General features: G+C 35.2%; 1 protein-coding gene across 1 annotated transcript; it reads right to left on the reverse strand.

Annotated features, from left to right (window-relative positions):
• Positions 1-2,466: 2,466 nt before the first annotated feature.
• On the reverse strand, positions 2,467-14,622 carry LOC140171890 (uncharacterized). The gene is made up of 7 exons (XM_072195234.1): positions 14,413-14,622; positions 8,272-9,300; positions 7,633-7,762; positions 6,885-7,049; positions 6,316-6,464; positions 6,115-6,211; positions 2,467-5,585 (listed from the first exon to the last, which is right to left on the reverse strand). Exons 1-7 carry the CDS (start codon positions 14,561-14,563, stop codon positions 5,393-5,395), a joined length of 1,914 nt encoding a protein of 637 aa, XP_072051335.1. The 5' UTR covers positions 14,564-14,622; the 3' UTR covers positions 2,467-5,392.
• Positions 14,623-17,373: the final 2,751 nt, after the last annotated feature.

Consider the following 17,373-nt stretch of genomic DNA (forward strand, 5'->3'; position numbering starts at 1 on the left):
TTAGATCAAAATGGATTTAAAAGTTAAAGGTTTCTTGAGCTATCCTTGGTACTCCTGGAATTTTACCAACTGTGTACTGAATGAAATGAAATTATAGTGAAATGAAATGAAAATGAACAGAAGTAGTTTTTAAATTTTCAACTGAAAATAATGAAGCGTTTCTAATAACAAAAGACCTTTGTAAATGTTTGGAAGATCTCCGCCTGTCTCTGTTTAACTAGACTTATTGTTCTTGCTTGATAGCTTTCCGGTTTCCGGTTGACTTGAGATGTTCAAACTACATTTGTTTATTGAACAACCGGAACGCATGAGCCTTCACTGCTGAAATGAAAATGCATTACAAAATTGTAGAAAATATCAAGAAAAATATGAACAGAATATGTCATGTTTCGTATAGCGTATATGGTACAATCACAGCAGAGAAAGCATTCAAAATAATGCGTCTTCTCTTCCATTGTAATCACTCCTTAAAAATACATGCATCAATCCAACTATCTCCTTGGCATTACCAGGTAAACGTGCTAATCCTGTCCTGATCTATCAACCTGTTATCATGTATTTCCTTTTGTATTTTTGCCTTTGGGCACACTCCATCTCACAAAGTACACTTTATCTTTGCACTACACTCATCATTTTATCTCTGAACAATTCTTGACTGCGACTTGAATGATCCCTACAAAGATATGACTGTGCTACGAATTAAACAAAGCAAAGGAGTACTAGATTTCGGCGAGATTGATCACAAACTCAGCTTCTTGATTTCTGATAGTTTGTTGGTGATTGTGTGACATGTAAATTGATCAGTGACAACACGTTGCTCTCATTCCTGATTACAACTCTACTTGTTCGCTTTAGTGAATCAATGCTTTTTGCTGCTAGAATATTTGATGATTTATTAAGATCGATTTCTCCGGGCGATTTCTAAGACTTTAAGAAGAAACCACACAAACATGAATTTTGATGATGACAATGTATGAAGATTCATCTAATAAAACAAGTATGACTTTATTTTGATGGATCGATTTGGTTCAAGTGATTTATGACAGTGTTTTGCTTTGAACTTGATGAACAGAGGTAAAATGCCCTTGAAAGATAGCGCGCAAAAGAATTAAGGTACCAGTTATGTTAACCCCTGTATATTCTGAACAAAGAAAAATATGCCAAAATTAAAACAAGCATCCAAGCATTTGTTGAAGTTGGTTGAGAATTAAAGTTGCACTTTTATGTTCTAATCAATGAAAAGCACGGCGCTAGTTTTAATGTGCTAATAAATGGAAGCACAGCGCTAGTTCTCTTAATTGAGAACACTTTGTGTATACATCGATAGGACATATGACATATAGGATATGAAATTACATCTTTCTTGGATTTTTGGATCATCGTGTCTTTATTTCTTGACCGATTTTAACAAATGAGGTCTTAAATCCGAGCTCAAAGTTGCAACTACTGGTGGCTGGTTCTAATTGAGTGGCCCAGTATAAAAACGGCCCATGGCACATTTTTGAAAAATAGAGGGCGCTGTTGAAAAATGTCAAAGGTCACCAAAGGTCATCCATACAAACATAACACATCATGAATGTAACTCGGGAATGTTGTCAATTTAATCTTTTATTTAAGCATCAAATTTCTTATGTATTTTATTGAACATTCGTAAATTTACAGTGCCGATTTCCCCCAATGACGAAAAATGTGCCATGGGCCGTTTTTATACTGGGCACTCAATTATGACATCTGCTTTTGCTTTTTTTTGCGAATTGTATGAAGTAATAATTTAGGCCACACTTTAATTTAGTGTATCATTAAGCAAACCAAGCAAGACATACAATTTCATGAAAATTCATCTTTATTCCACTTCATGAAGAACACGACAGTGGATCTCATTCAAAACTGACTAAAAGTTTACATATAATAATGTAGCAATCACACTGAGAATTGTGCTTATCTTCCTCCAGTTAACGCCCACATCCGCATGCGCTAGGATTGTATCAGCCGAGCAATACATGAACAATCATCTGTATCAAGCGCTTATGCCAGTGACATTTAGCTACTGTATTATTATAAATCGTATTCATATCTTTTACTTGTGCAGCAGTTTCTTCTTTCATAAATCTGTTTTAACAAAATAAAACTTGTAAATGCATCATTATTCTTTGAAACAAATGAGCAATCATACACCCTAGGCCATTTTTCTAACCTGTTAGCAGCAGCAGATATTGTACTCCTACACACATTACTTTTCCGAGAACTGGGATAAAATATAATGTATACAATTATTCTAAGACTGACATAGTTTTCTAACATAATACAATGATATAAGACCCGCGGGTATTTTGCAAATCCTACAGTAGGTTTAATTTGTGATGTATCACAGCGAGGCAATTTGGGTAGTATTTTGGAAAAATGATTGAAATTTGCTATTGCCAGTAACATTTACTAACGTAACGTAATCCGAATCAAACTATAGGCTACAATTATTCAAGTAATGTTTTATTATCCTGCTCGTTTGATACCCAACCCAAATATTTGCCCTATATAACGACACAAGTAATATTCCACATTATGCATTGGGGAATAAGTATAATATGAAGGGGATTATGTGATGAAATGCTGTATTCAGAAGTTATATTAATGACACATTGCAATTCTTTCGAGTAATGAAATGATTGCATATTATACAAACACGTGTTACTATTACGAGAAGGAACTTTTGCATTGTGCGGTGCAATACAGAAATCATATTAATGATTCGTTGCAATGATTTCAAGTAATGAAATGACTAGGTAGTATGCAGACTGTTGCTAGAAGGAATTATACATGCAGCGACGCGTATAACGTGAAATATATGTAATGATAAGTGTAGTATAATGGTAATTGTGTTCTACAACGCAAAATATGTAACACTAGGAGACATTTTTTTGTGAAAAATCTGTGATCGCTGCCGTGAAAAATTCGTGTTGGATCACGGATTTTTCAACCGATCGCGGATTTTTGTCTCCTGGTGTAACCAAATACATACAAATTATCAAATATTGTTCAACATTGAAAAAATCATGGTTGAGGTGAGCCTATAAGTGCCGTTGAAAGCATTTTTTTAAATATTATAATGAAATTTTGGTAGAACATCGCGCCACGAAAACTTACCTAATACGCTATAATTTTTGTTTCATATTATAAAATAAACTTTTTAAACATTATAGCAACTACGTCGTAAGAAGGCTATTTCAGACACAATACTAAAATGCTTCCAAAACCTTAAAAGCTCTACTCTTTAAAATAACGACAATGATAGGAAGTCGAATTGGAGCAATGTCGCATCTCAGAATTGGTATCCACAGCACAAGCAAGAAAGTCGCCTTATGAAACCATGGTCTACAGTAAGCAAAAAAATTAAGTTACCAGTTATTTTTACCCCCCTGTATAACCTAAACAAAGACAGGTATGTCATAATTGGAACCAGCAGCCAATAGCTGCATCTTTTAGCTGGAACTTCGTTGAAATCGTTCAAGAAATAAAGACATGACTATCCAAAAACCCAAGGTATATGCAAATTCAAAGGTTGCAGTTTGCTCCATTGCATACCCTAGTGATTTGTACACAAAGCGTTCTTGAACAAGTAAATTAACGTCGTACTTCCATTTATTAGCACATTACGACTAGCGTCGTACTTTCATTGATTAGAACACAAAGTGCAACATTTGATTTCGTTTCTTCTTTGGGTTTTAGAACACCGTTTCTTTACTTCTCAATCATTTTCAACAATGAGGTCTTTTAAAAATCAAAGCTAAAGAGTTCTGGTATTTTGGCATATTTGTCGTTGTTTAGGATATACAGGTATGAACATAACAGGTACCCCGGTACTGGTACCTTAATTTTTTGGCGTATACGTACGCTATAATCTGACTGAGACTGAATTATAAAGACTACTGTAAAAGTCAATATTTTCGCGAGAAGATATTTTCGCGATTTTGAAGATTTGGTCAATTGCGCGAGAATTAAATTTCGCGGTTTTGATATTGATACAATAGAAACCTAATGCAAAAGGTTATTTTCGCGAGTTTTTATTTTCGCGATTTTATGTCCACTCGCGAAATTCGCGAAAATAAAAACCTCGCGAATATTTCTACTTTTACGTCTGACGTCATCTGTCAATCAAACTCAGAAAAGATTTGTTTACGATTTGCCCTGAAGATTGAAATTTCTTAACTTAACGATAAAACATCGTGCTACATGGTTAGTTTTGCACATTGCACCTTGTAACCACATCAAAATTAGTAATTTTCTGGGATTGTTTTCTCCAACCAATGAAGGCACCAGATGAATTAACTTTTCTTTTACGCGCTACTAGCCAATCACGGGCTGTGGAGAATTGCTCGTCAGATGCAATCTAATTTTATTTTACTCTGACTCCGATTATATAGTACTCGGTTTTTTTAGCCTATAGCGCGTAATGCGCAGACTCAAACAAAGGCATGGACTATTATTAAGTATTACTACATTAACCTAATTATTATAATAATAGTAATATTAATATCAAGTTGATTTAATTAAAATCTAGTCAACTGGACTTACTATTTATTGACTGGCGACGTTTCACATCCTATCCTGGATGCTTCCTCAAGCCGTCTGATTTTTCGGCGGCGATTGGTCAGTGACCCGTGACGGGGTCACAGAACTGAGACATCTCTGAACAGAGGAGGAGGTCTGCGCCACAACTTGGCAGGGGCCTACAGTTCAGCTATCTAAAAGATCCCTCGACGTCTCAGTTCTGTGACCCCGTCACGGGTCACTGACCAATCGCCGCCGAAAAATCAGACGGCTTGAGGAAGCATCCAGGATAGGATATGAAACGTCGCCAGTCAATAAATAGTAAGTCCAGTTGACTAGATTTTAATTAAATCAACTTGATATTTTATTTACCTGGATGACTGAGAATATACACAAGTAATATTAATAATAATAATATTAATAATAATAAGATTTACATGAGAACGACATAATAAATAAAATTAAATGTCAACTACAAGATTAAAATACACTAAATATACACTTACATAGGTTTACCACTGAACATAATGTTAAGAATCAATTAAAGTCAATAATATACAAATTGTTTATAAACAACTTAAAAACACAGATTACAGAAAAATATTAGCACAGAGAAACTCCTACATAGTGATGCAATAGCAATGCCAAAAATATGGTGTTTGTAGCTAACATGAACTAAACATGTGCGTCTTTTTAAAAAACACCTTCAAAAAGGACTTAAAAGTCCTTTTTGAAGGTGTTTTTAAACTTAAAAGTCCTTTATAGTACGTGATCTAGATTCAGGCTTCATATCTCATCTCTGTACCTCTGTACCATGTTTACAATACCCTGTTGTCCAACATCAACTTCAGTGTACCCGCAGTTTTAAGTTTACGTGGTAATTTGAACTGGTTAAAAGATGCCGTGGAATTAGCGATGATATAATCCTGTAGTTCTTTGAATGTACCTGGTTTGACGAGGTAGACGTGTGGTATAGAAATGGTCTCTGCTTTTCGGTAACCCCTGTAGTAGTTATTACGTTCCTGTAAAGCTTCGTCAAACTGTAATTGACAAAGATGAGTTTGACAAAACATTCCATGAAGCAAAAACTTAATAGAAGGTACCTTACTCTGGTAAAAAATTTCATTGTCATCCTGCTCTTACTCCTGCTGCTCCTCTTCCGCAACGTCAACGTTATCGTCACCATCATCTTCGTGAACATCATAATATCACGTTATATCGTGATAATCACTATCACCATCACCATCGTCATCGTCATCGTCAATATCAATCAATATTTACGATAAATATTAATTTTTTCATTTACATTACTGTTGTGTTATAACTTTAAAACATGCACTGCAATACAAAATTATTCAATGTTGATTAAAAAGGGAACAGTGCAACAGAAGGAGTAAATACAACCCAATATTGATTAAATTGTACTCAAATTGAATAAACAGTATCAATATTGAGTTTCACATGAGTCATATTGTTGCTCTGTTCCCTTTTTACTCAATATTGAGTAATTTTAACTATATTTATTTAGAGTGTGTCGTTTACAGAATTCTTTCTCATTCATTGTAATACCTTTTGTCGGTGTTCATCATTAAGTTCAAGGTTACAATTCTCCTCCTCCTCCAATTCGACAAAACAAGGTAGAATTGAGATCCCTCTTTGTATTCAACTGTTGATTAAAAGAATTAAAGATTGAAGGCAATCATAAATAAAGCCTTAATGTCTGATATCACGCTTTATTCAACAGTTAAAATATCATAATTCATACTCAACCGTCTTTGGTTCCAGCAAGAAGTGTGTTTTCAGCTGAGGTCCAGTAAGCAAGCTTGGCTCCTGTCATATTGTTCACCATATGGTGCACAGCGTCATCAACAGATAATTCCGTCACTTTTTCTGATCGTAGGTTCAGTAGTTGCCCAGATCTATAACATGCAAATAAACAAAACACAACCCAAGACAAACAAACAATTACCATATACGACACGATGTTGCATTATCTGTCACGTTCATCTTCCACTTCTTTTTCTACTCAAGTCTATTCTTACATAATCCAAACACTAAACGATTTTTAAATCCTTCCCAAAAATAAAACACTTAAAAGTGTTTTTGTCATCAGGCCTGGAAAAAACAGTCAATTCGGCAATTTCTTTGCAGGGAAATTTGGTCATTTGGAGGGAAATTTTGCTTTTCAGGATATATATAGAAATACATAAGAAATGGTGGGAAATCCTGCCAAGTTGGGGGGAAATTAATCTCTCTCGCCGGGAAATAAACATAATTTCCAGGCCTGCTTGTCATATTAAGATGGACAGCCTGATATACATTAATACAAAATAACTCACCTATACATGAATTTGATGACAGGGAGGTTGTAGTAAAAGTCCACAACTTTGATGACGTCACCAAACCGGTACCTGTAGAACCCACACATAGTACTGACAACCATCTCATATGCATCGCCTATCTTCACTTCGTCAAGAAATAGCGTCTTCGGCTCAGCCTCATTTCTGTATCAAATATTAAGATTGGTTATTCAGACACATTATACATGATAAAAATGTGTGAGGTATACCAGCTTAATGTGAGGAAACACAACTGTAGCAGGTGGGACATACAGCGCCGTAGCCAGGTTGAAAAATATGAGACGACATCAAAGTATGGGCGGCCAAAATATAAATATGCGCCATTATGCGCCAAAATTGTAATAAAGCAATAAAGAAAAACATGATACATAAACGTAATGCCGATGTCGCTTATTGCCAGAGAGTATCCCCATGGCGATATCAGGATCACCATAGGACAATACAACGAGCATTCAAAATCATCACCATCCCCCATAAAAAAACCCATTGATATAGACCTAAAAGAGTATCAATTATCCATATTCCTAAGAAGGCATTATGAACCGCTTTTTATTCGAATAATCTTTTTATTCTGAAACAATCCTACACAATCCAGAAAAATCTCTGACACAAATATTACCAACATTGTATTCACCCCATGTGACATGTGGAAGGCACTAACCAATTATATCATTTATATTTTTCGAGATATTAATCTTGAACGTACGAGCGTAATAATTGCACTCACATGTTTTCTTCCGGTATGAACTCATAGATAGTAGCGCTTGGAATCAGTGCATACTTGTCTTCATCTGCCCACATGTTTACTCCATAATCGCCTTCAGTGCTTAGGTAAGTGCCAGAGACGATTGGTATCCCTTAGTGAAAATGTTGCAAATAATCAATTGTTATGATAAGATAAAAAAATTATTAAACTGGTTAATTTTTTGTTAGCCAAATTCAAAATTATTACTCAAGGAACTGAACTTTCGTCATCTTGTCTGATGGCTTGATCACAAATGAACTGGTCCACTGCTTTTCCCGCGAAACTTGGTTGCTAATGACGTATCCTCGTTACCCGGAAGTGATGTTGATTTTTGCATTGGTCTATACATGATCTAGAAAGTTTCGCGGGAAAAGCAGACTGTAGAGTGTTACTTCAATCAATACCAACAAGAAGTCAATTGGCAACATACACTCTGAATAGTCTTTGTTGGCAACAACTCAAGCAGATCAGTGCATCATCTGGCTTATGAAAAGAGCAGATGTTAGCTCTTGAAACGTCCCATACAGTAAGTATTTCAATTGTAATTGCATAGCAGAAATGCTTAATAAATGGAATACAGTCCTGATGAACTTAATCAAGATTGCACTAGTTTTGTCTTACCTTTTGTGTATTTCTTATTCAGTTTTTCGGTAAACTGAGCTGTATTGATTCCAAATACACACTTCATGTGAGGCCATATGCGTCGCACGATACCATCGAATCCTTGTTCAAACTCCTTCCGCAGTTCTTCAGCTCTTTCCGGATCTGGAGACAGCGCCTTCTCACACGCTTCTCTTACCTCGATAGGTATTTGCAGGTCTTTGTCTATGGCACCTGTTTTGATATCATGAACAAATTGCTTCCAGTGTGTTTCAACGCGTGATATGGCCTTGTGGATCTGAGAACTAAAAGGACCAATCCAGGTTCCGATATTGGAATCATAAAGATTAAACAACAGCTCAAGGTAATGGGCTTCATATTCTGTGCTTACACTCATTACCTCCCACGGTGTATTTCCCATTGCTGTTACCAACGTTTTCATACCATCCGTGTACAGATGCATGGGGCCAATGATGTCCCCACCGGGGGTTGTAGTTGGTCTAGGATTTACATACAACCCAAAGTCCTTTTGTAACGGACTTTTATAACCGTATTTCTTACTAATAACGTCTTGTAATATAAGTTGAATTGTAAATATAGAAGTATATCGCTTTCTCGTCAGAGGTACGAGTTTTCCTTTCCCGGTTGTTCCAGAGGTGACTCCAAATCGAGAAAGCTTTTCGCAAAGCAAGACATTTTTCTCACCATTTGCCATGCGTTCTATATATTGTTCATAATGATCGTACGTTGTGAGCGGGTGTAGCTTTCGTAAATCTTCCAAGCATTTGATGTTGCTGAAGTTGTTCCGCTTTCCGTACGCGGTATTGGCATCTCGCTTCATTAGACTTTTTAGAAAATCTTCTTGGGCTCGTCTGGGATCCTTGGCACGTGCGTCGAATTGTCGCCATATAAGTATACTGAAGAGGTTAACTATATGGCTAAGAATGTATAACAGCAAGATGCTGAATAATGTGTGGCTCTTACTGGCTCGTATGTAGGAAATGTGAAAACACATTACAGCCAAGCAGAGTGTTGTTATCGACAATATCACTGAAATGAAATAATACAAGATTAATAAGAATTAATGAAAATTAATAAAATAATACAATTATTGGCAATATCTTATGTGTCATATCCTATGGGCCTTAGGCTAAAAAATTGCTATGGCTCTAATAAAAAGTTTCAATCAGATATTTTGAACAGAGGCAGAATGTCACTCGATTCAATTAACCAAGTCCGGGGTGGTGGAGGCAGTAGAGAGATTGCGAAGAGGCGTTCACTGCAAACGCCATACGGGATACGGATTACGGCATTATGCGGTAGAAGGTGATAATGCCGTTCACATCCAAACTAGCCTCCTACACAGCCAGTTTGTGTCGGTCCTAACGCTCGTCGTTCGTAGTATGTTTGTGATAGCCGCATAGAGTCTGAACCAAGACTACATGTAAAAGCTCATGGTTGCGCTATGCTGAGACAAATATATCTAAAGATATAGGGAGCACACATTGATTCACCTTGGGTGCATCGAACCAGAGAAGATTATCTTCTCTCATCAAACCCACTTTCCTCAGTAGGCCATATTGATATGCAAATACGACTGGCTGTATCTATAATTGCTCTGAGCATTCAGTCCAGATTAGCGATATTTGAGTTTTGAAAGCTATTGGAAAATGAGTATAGGCCTATGTTCACACGTGTATAATATTTGTCTAAATAACCTGAACAGAGTTTGGTGTTGGATGCCTAGGAAGTCGTTACGGTGTATATATTCGAATAAAAAGAAACAAACTCCATTATCATATATGTAGTACCCTGTTTACTTTTTATAGCAAAATGAAAATAGATAATCTAATGTGCCTAGTTCGATTACTCTCCAGCAAACACAAATATATTACAGAACACGTTAAATGTCGGGTTAAAGGGTATGTTGGGTCAAGGGTATAAAAAGGTTTTAACATTCAAAAAACATTTTAAAACTTGTTGGAAAAAATTCTAACACAATAGACTTAAGTACACAAAATGTTTGCCGAACGATATTTTACTATAACATTTTGAATTTTGGTTTAAAATGTTGTTGTATTATTTTTTCAGTATAACACGTTTTAAAAAAGAGTTTTCATGATTTTTATAAAAACCGATATTGATATGTTATCAAACTGTTTAAACTAAAACCAAAAACATAATGCATTATCATGTTTTAAAACATTTTTGAATAGTATCCATAAGCAACACACATTGACAGTTGTTTCATGCAACGAAATAGCAATGGCGAAAAATGACATTGCACAAACTGCTGTCACCCGTCCCAAACAGACAATTCTGCCGCATTATGTCGTAAGACGTCACGATCTTGCCTAAAACGCCTCTTCGCAAGCTGATTTTTGGACGGCATTTTCCACACGCAAATGAATAGGCAATCTTCCCTTTCGAATTCGCGCCAAAAAAAAATCTAAATTTAGTCACTTCTTCTTGTCTATACTAGGTCAAATTGTAACCCCAAAAATTATATTACATGTCGGACTCTACTTGCTCTATTTGGATACTTTGATTTGTTTCATAACACGACAAACATAAAAATTGTCTGCATTTTATAATGCGTTTTTTGTCATTTTGGAACGTCATTTTTTGCTACCAACCGCAACGTAATCGCCTTACGGTAATTCCACGATTGACCACTTCACAATAGATTTCACCCTCTAGAGGGCATACTAACCGATTTTCGACTAATGTAGCTTGCCGTTGGCGTTCCCGTATCACGTTTCACTTTAATTTCGCAATCTCTCTATTGGCTCACTATGTACAAACAGTATGTACATCAAGCCTCGCAGTGCAAAAATGTTGATAATTTCCTTACAAATTCGTGTATATCAATCGAGTTGGTATCCAAAGAAAGCTGACATTATTATTTAAATTATTATTCTGTAAAATAATAAACGCGTAGTTCATTTTATTGTGCATCATATACGCAAATTGATTCAGTTGACTGATTGCGAAGAAGTGCGGGATTACATAATACGCGCACCAATGTAATTCATTCAGCAGGCGTTTTTCATACTCGCTCACCCCTTTCTAAAGTTTGTGTATCTCATATTCCTCGTATCTATTTTATAATCACTAAAGGTGAACAATCGGAATGTGCCTTCATTTGATACACAGTGGTTGCATTATAAGAAACTTGCAATAGGTTAACATTTCAAAACCAAGAAACCAATCGATGAGTTGACATGTGTTTATATTTGATACGCCCTCTGTTGGTCTGGGATCAGAACTGCCAGGCACAAAACACTATTTTCATTAACTTGCAGGTTATCATTTTGCAGGTGAAAGAGTGCCTTGAATTACAAAAATCAGTGTGTGACGAAGTCGGCGAGGTTAAAAGTAGGGATGTCACAGTGGCTGCACAATAATTCTGCCACAATGTGCATGCAAGGAGTGAATTGAAAAGCGCGCGCTTCAAAGTTGGCCAATTTTAGAAAACATCCATGTCGAAAAATTTCCTCATATGTACTATTTATCCCAATTGTTTGAATTTATAATATATGTGACCGTCTATCTCAAACCGCTCATAAAGTCGGTATTGTATTTCGAGTTACAGTGCAAAATGTATATAGAGGTTGAATTCATATGTCCCTAATATTTTGTCCTACATGTTTCGCATTTTAGTCCAGTCAAACACCAATCTTTAATCCTATTGTTGAAGAGGATAATAAGCGTATACTTATGCATAGAATTAGTAAAAAGCTTAAGTCTTTGTTTGCTTTGGCTAAATCCTGTTCAAGTGGTGGGTTAACCAACAATTAACAATGAGAGGACATTCCTGAACCTTGTTAACTTGGGGATGATTTGAAGTAACCGCCAATTATGACCATTTAATATTTAATACCAGCAATGTGGAAAAAGAGAAATAATATAGTGCCAAAATAATGTACCCTTTTACTGAAGGAACAAAGTTTAACAAGTTATAACTCCGCCTCTGGATATCGTTTGAAGTCAAATGATATATCATTGTAAAGCTTATGATATATATTTTCTAAACACGAAAGAAAACAAATTTGACCAGGGTCCGACTTTACGAGCGTTTCGACCTGGACGGTCACATATATGGTGTGTGTTGCCTTTGGCTACCATCGGGTCAGTAAAAATTTAATATTGCTTTGTTTAAGAGCTACTGCCTGTTTTATGAAATTTTTGACGATCGCTCATAAATTAGTAAATATAGGCCTATTGAGATAGTCTGACCTACCACCATTTAGCTGAAATACTAATCTTTCTTAGCATGTAAATTATTTCCGTCGACAACGAATGAAGCACTCGAGGAAACCTAGTTGAAACATAACATTAGTAATAATATTTCATAGGGAGTAGTTTTCCAAACAACAATAGCTCTAAGCCATTGTGTGTGTCCAATGCCATACTATTTTTGTATACGCGGTACAGTGGAATGGCGGTTCTTTTTACCATTTGTCCTCCCATGTTAATCCAGATAACAAAATGTTAATTTAAAGTCTCATTGCAAATGAAATTTTATTTTGACTTTTCGGATTTGGTTTTGAGTAGTGGTGACACATATCATGTTTACAGTAAAAAAGAAAATTCTATTCCAGACACCAAAATGTCAAACTTTGTATTTTTGTGTATTATTTTTAAGTAATTAACTGGAGTTTCTTTATTTTTAACACCATAACAGGTTCACTGATACTTGACAAATTTATGATGAATGAATAGACTTTCATTAAATATTGAAAAAGAAAAACCCAGAATTACTCATGCCTAATTTACATAATAATATCATGAATACATAATTAGCTGTAATTAGCTAATTTGCTTTTTGTGTATTTTGTGTATTTTTTGTTATCAGTTGAAAGAACATATGTGTGAAAAAAAACCGTACCCTGATATCATGTACGCTTTTCTATTGGCATCAATTTTGCATATTAATTAACTGAACTTAGTCATTTTTTTCAGCTTTAATTTGTCGGCTAATTGGCCGAAATTGCTAAAATAGTATATTTGGTTAATTAAATTTAATTATTCAATGAAAGATTTTAAAATTTTGTCTTCTTTAACGAAGTCAGGAAATATAGGCATTTAACCTGTGATACTTAAATTAACGCTGCTTTTTCAAGCAAGCGTCCAAATAAACCTTCAAAATATAGCTTCTCTACAGAAAGAGTTCAGAAAATACAAATTAATGATGTCTTTGGCAAACGACCGAACTGCAAGAAAAGAATCAAATGGCATTTACTACATGACTTGTATAACTCAACATGCTCAATGAACTCCCTAGACTCTCATCCAGGGTAGTATATAATATAAGTTTATAACCTGCGGCTTTACAGTATAGCCAATTTAAACTCTTAATATTATTTCTTACAAGTCTCAGCACAAATAAAGTAATTTTTACTATATATACAACAATAAAGATACACATGTCGTATAGCTGGGTGTGGATAAATTAATAGTAAAATAATATTGTGTTTCTAACAACAACTCAAATAATTACTATTTAATATTTCTTACAAGTCTCAGCACAAATAAAGTGATTTTTACTATATATACAACAATAAAGATACAAATGTCGTATAGCTGGGTGTGGATAAATTAATAGTAAAATTGTGTTTCTAACAACAACTCAATTAATTACTCGGTTTTAATATACTGGTGAACGGCAAAAACACCCCATTACTTCTGTGAGTATTTGGTGCATTCTAGTAGTAGTTATGAGGGTTTTTTAAACAGTCTTTCATTTTTATCTGCGCAAAAAGTTTTTGTATCCCGGGTGTTGTATAACCTACACAACTGGGTTTGAATGACAACTAACAATTCTTTTAAAACTTTGAAGATGTTTGACTATTATAATTTTGCTCGTAGCCTCGTAATACAGTATTATGTCGTCTGTCATATTATTTTCTTATTGGGCAAACACATTGTTGTGGGAATCACACACGTACACCCCGGTACATCCGGGACGTACACACCCCTGATGACTGTAGCTCCAAATACATGTATATATACAATATACAATAACACCACCTCGCTGCATACATGCAGAAGAGACATGTACAGTGTTGTAGAAATACCCTGGCAGAAATACGCGATATTAATTTTGACACTATTATGCCAACTTCTCTTAAAGGTCAAATACACTGCACGTATACGTACCTCTAACAACGACCCCTATTCTTACATTGAAGATACAGGTTTCATGGTTGTGTGTTTCCGTTGCAATCACATTGTAAAGTAACCCTGTAAAGAACGAGAAGAAGACAAACCCTGCAGCCAAAAAATAATTCTGAAGTTTTGTCCGCGCCATAGTTTGTAGAAAGTGAAGTTTAATAGTTAGAACAACTTAGAAGTCGTTTTCCCCGTATGTTTTCCAGTACGTACTCAGTGCAACACCAAACAAGATGTAATATTAAGGGCACACAACATCAAATTATTTAAATCAATATTTGTAGTGGTTTTTTTTTAGGAATTAATGTGCTGTAGCATTGTTCTGGAATATGCATACATCTCATAGTTCTAATCAAGTTTTAGGTCAAAAAATTCACTTTGGAATGTTAAAAAAAACATTGGTAGACTAGCTTCATGTATTACTAAATATAGTATTTCATCAACCATAAATTATTCAATATTTTATGTATTGAGTTAAGTATGTGTGTTTTTTTTAATTGTTTTTAACTTTTTTATCTGCACTATTAAAATTAATCGTCTTTGACACCAACGTATAGCTGTAGGTTTCCTTTATCCAGTGATATCAAAATAAGTACAAACATTCCACACATGGTATCGCTATGGCTTAATAATATGAGTGCGCCCCCGTGAAAATCCCAGAAAATCATACGCAAAATATACGCCAATATTGTTGTTTCTGCTTTAAAATCCTCGAGTTTTTGCTAAATATTACAGTGATGACTATTTAGGGGCTATACAATAATTATGAGCCCTGGGGGAGGGTAACATTGGGGGAGGGCAAGACATCTTTGGCGAGCCAAAGGGGGGGGGCAAGCAATTTTGGCAAGCCGAGAGGGGGGGGCAAGCGATTTTTGGCACACGTTCATGGGGCACCGTTTTAATAAAACGCTCTAAAAAGGCTTAGGAAAACAGTACGGAAACGCCAAATATATGCCAATAATTCGTGTACATTCACTTCTATAATGTACAATTCAAATGAGTGCTCACGAATTTTCTAAATGTTTAGAAGGACCAATGGAATGGTACCAAGATTTTCAAACGCCGTTTACTCAGAACAGCAATTTTGCGTATTCGGCACTATGATGTGTTAATTCATAACGATTATAAAGTGTACTTTAAAATGTGCTTATTTTATCATATCCTGGAAAAACAGTGTACTTTAAAGGTACTTTAAATGTGCTTGATATGACTTTAATTATACTTTTTGCATATTTTGATAAATATGTGAAATTTGTTATGCTTTAACTATACTTTATTTGGACTAAATTATACTTTATCAGTACTTTATGTATACTTTAAGTCCTTTTAAGTCCTTCTTTTTGCTGCTCCAAGTAAACGGCGTTTGAAAATCTTTGTACCATTCCATTGGTCCTTCTAAAAATGTAGAACATTCGTGAGCACTCATTTGAAATGTATATTATAGAAGTGAATGTACACGAATTATTGGCAATACTTGCATGTTCTGAAATAATCGACATATCCCTCAAAATGTGTTTTAACAGTTATTCGGCTTTATGCTGTATCCAAAATATCTCTACCACTGCGCAGGGGGAGGTCGAATACGCATTCAACTATGTGTAAACCATAGCACGCATTCTTGATTTGGGGCTTTTGTGTAGAAATTACTGGTTGTCCTCAGACTATGTAGACTTAACTTGCTATATAAGTTATAAATAGTCATCACTGTAATATTTAGCAAAAACTCGAGGATTTTTATGCAAAAATAACAATATTGTTATTGTATGCCAAGTCAAATTTTGTTAATGACCTGTTCTAGGTGGTGACCCCCACCAGGTTTCCCCTCTGAGCAAAATTATTTAAAAATCCCATTGCCGATATTAATGGCCGGTACTCCCCTAACTTAAATGGGGTCCGTCCAGTGGGCATTTTCTTGGGTACGTTTTACACCAAAATTAAACTTAATCTGTCATGCACCAAAATAGCATAAAATTGTGTGCGCTTATTTGCGAGTAATTGTCCAGGAAAGTCATTTTGGATATTTATATTTAATATTTATCACGTTTCAGGCAGGTTGGGACACTGAAAATGGTCTATGTATGTGTGACCCAAAACTATAAGTTTTTTCTTTGTTTGTGTTTTTTTTACATGAAAGGCACATGCCGCGTTAGATATCTGCTGTTTATAAAACACAGTACTTAAAATATGCTTGTTTGGTATAAAGTACAGTACATGCTTTTTTCAGTATACTTTAAATGTATTTTTCTGGTCATTGTGCTTTATTTATAATTTAAAGGTACTTTATCGCCGTTCCAAACTGATGTCGCACATTGGAATGTTGTGGTCTCAAATGAAAGATAAAAAAGTAATACAAATAATTTTCCCACCGGGGGTAACACTCCGCATAGGACCTGCGTTAATATTCATATTTTGGATCCTTTTCATATCTCGAAATGCCAAGATGGTATGAGCCCCCGAGTGGTGTCAAATGAAAGAGAAAGAAGTAAAGAATGTATTAAAATTATTTTTTCCACCTGGGTGACACTCCTGATAAGACCTGGGTCAATATTCATATTTTTGGTTCTTTTAATATCTCGATATGCCAAGATAAGTAAATTGAGTTATTGTATGCTTATGATTATGTTTCAGGTGATTTTTTATTTCTACCAAAAAGTAATGGTAAATATTACTCCCTGACGTAGATACCAAAATTTTGAGTTGGACGAATCGCGCCTGAGTGCAATTAATGAATTCGACCAAAAGACGAATCGTATACTTCCCTGTACAAATCAGGTTGGTCTGTAGTATTGTATAGCTGGAAACCCCGAATTTTCTATATTAAATGTCCTATACTATTATATTTGACACTAATGGATAGCTATAGGTGTCATCTATCCAGTGATACCAATATAAGTACAAACATTCCCCGCATAATTTCGCTATCATAATGTGAGTGCGCCGTCGTAAAAT

Source organism: Amphiura filiformis, chromosome 15, assembly GCF_039555335.1.
Source record: "Amphiura filiformis chromosome 15, Afil_fr2py, whole genome shotgun sequence".
NCBI classification, from domain to species: domain Eukaryota; kingdom Metazoa; phylum Echinodermata; class Ophiuroidea; order Amphilepidida; family Amphiuridae; genus Amphiura; species Amphiura filiformis.

Excerpts from the sequence above, each read along its gene's own strand:
- LOC140171890 (XM_072195234.1), bottom strand. The coding sequence starts at position 14,563 with ATGGCGCGGACAAAACTTCAGAATTATTTTTTGGCTGCAGGGTTTGTC. Across the intron at positions 9,301-14,412 it reads AATAGGGGTCGTTGTTAGAG|TGATATTGTCGATAACAACA; the intron begins GTACGTATACGT and ends ATTTCATTTCAG. Across the intron at positions 7,763-8,271 it reads GAATAAGAAATACACAAAAG|GGATACCAATCGTCTCTGGC; the intron begins GTAAGACAAAAC and ends ATTTTCACTAAG.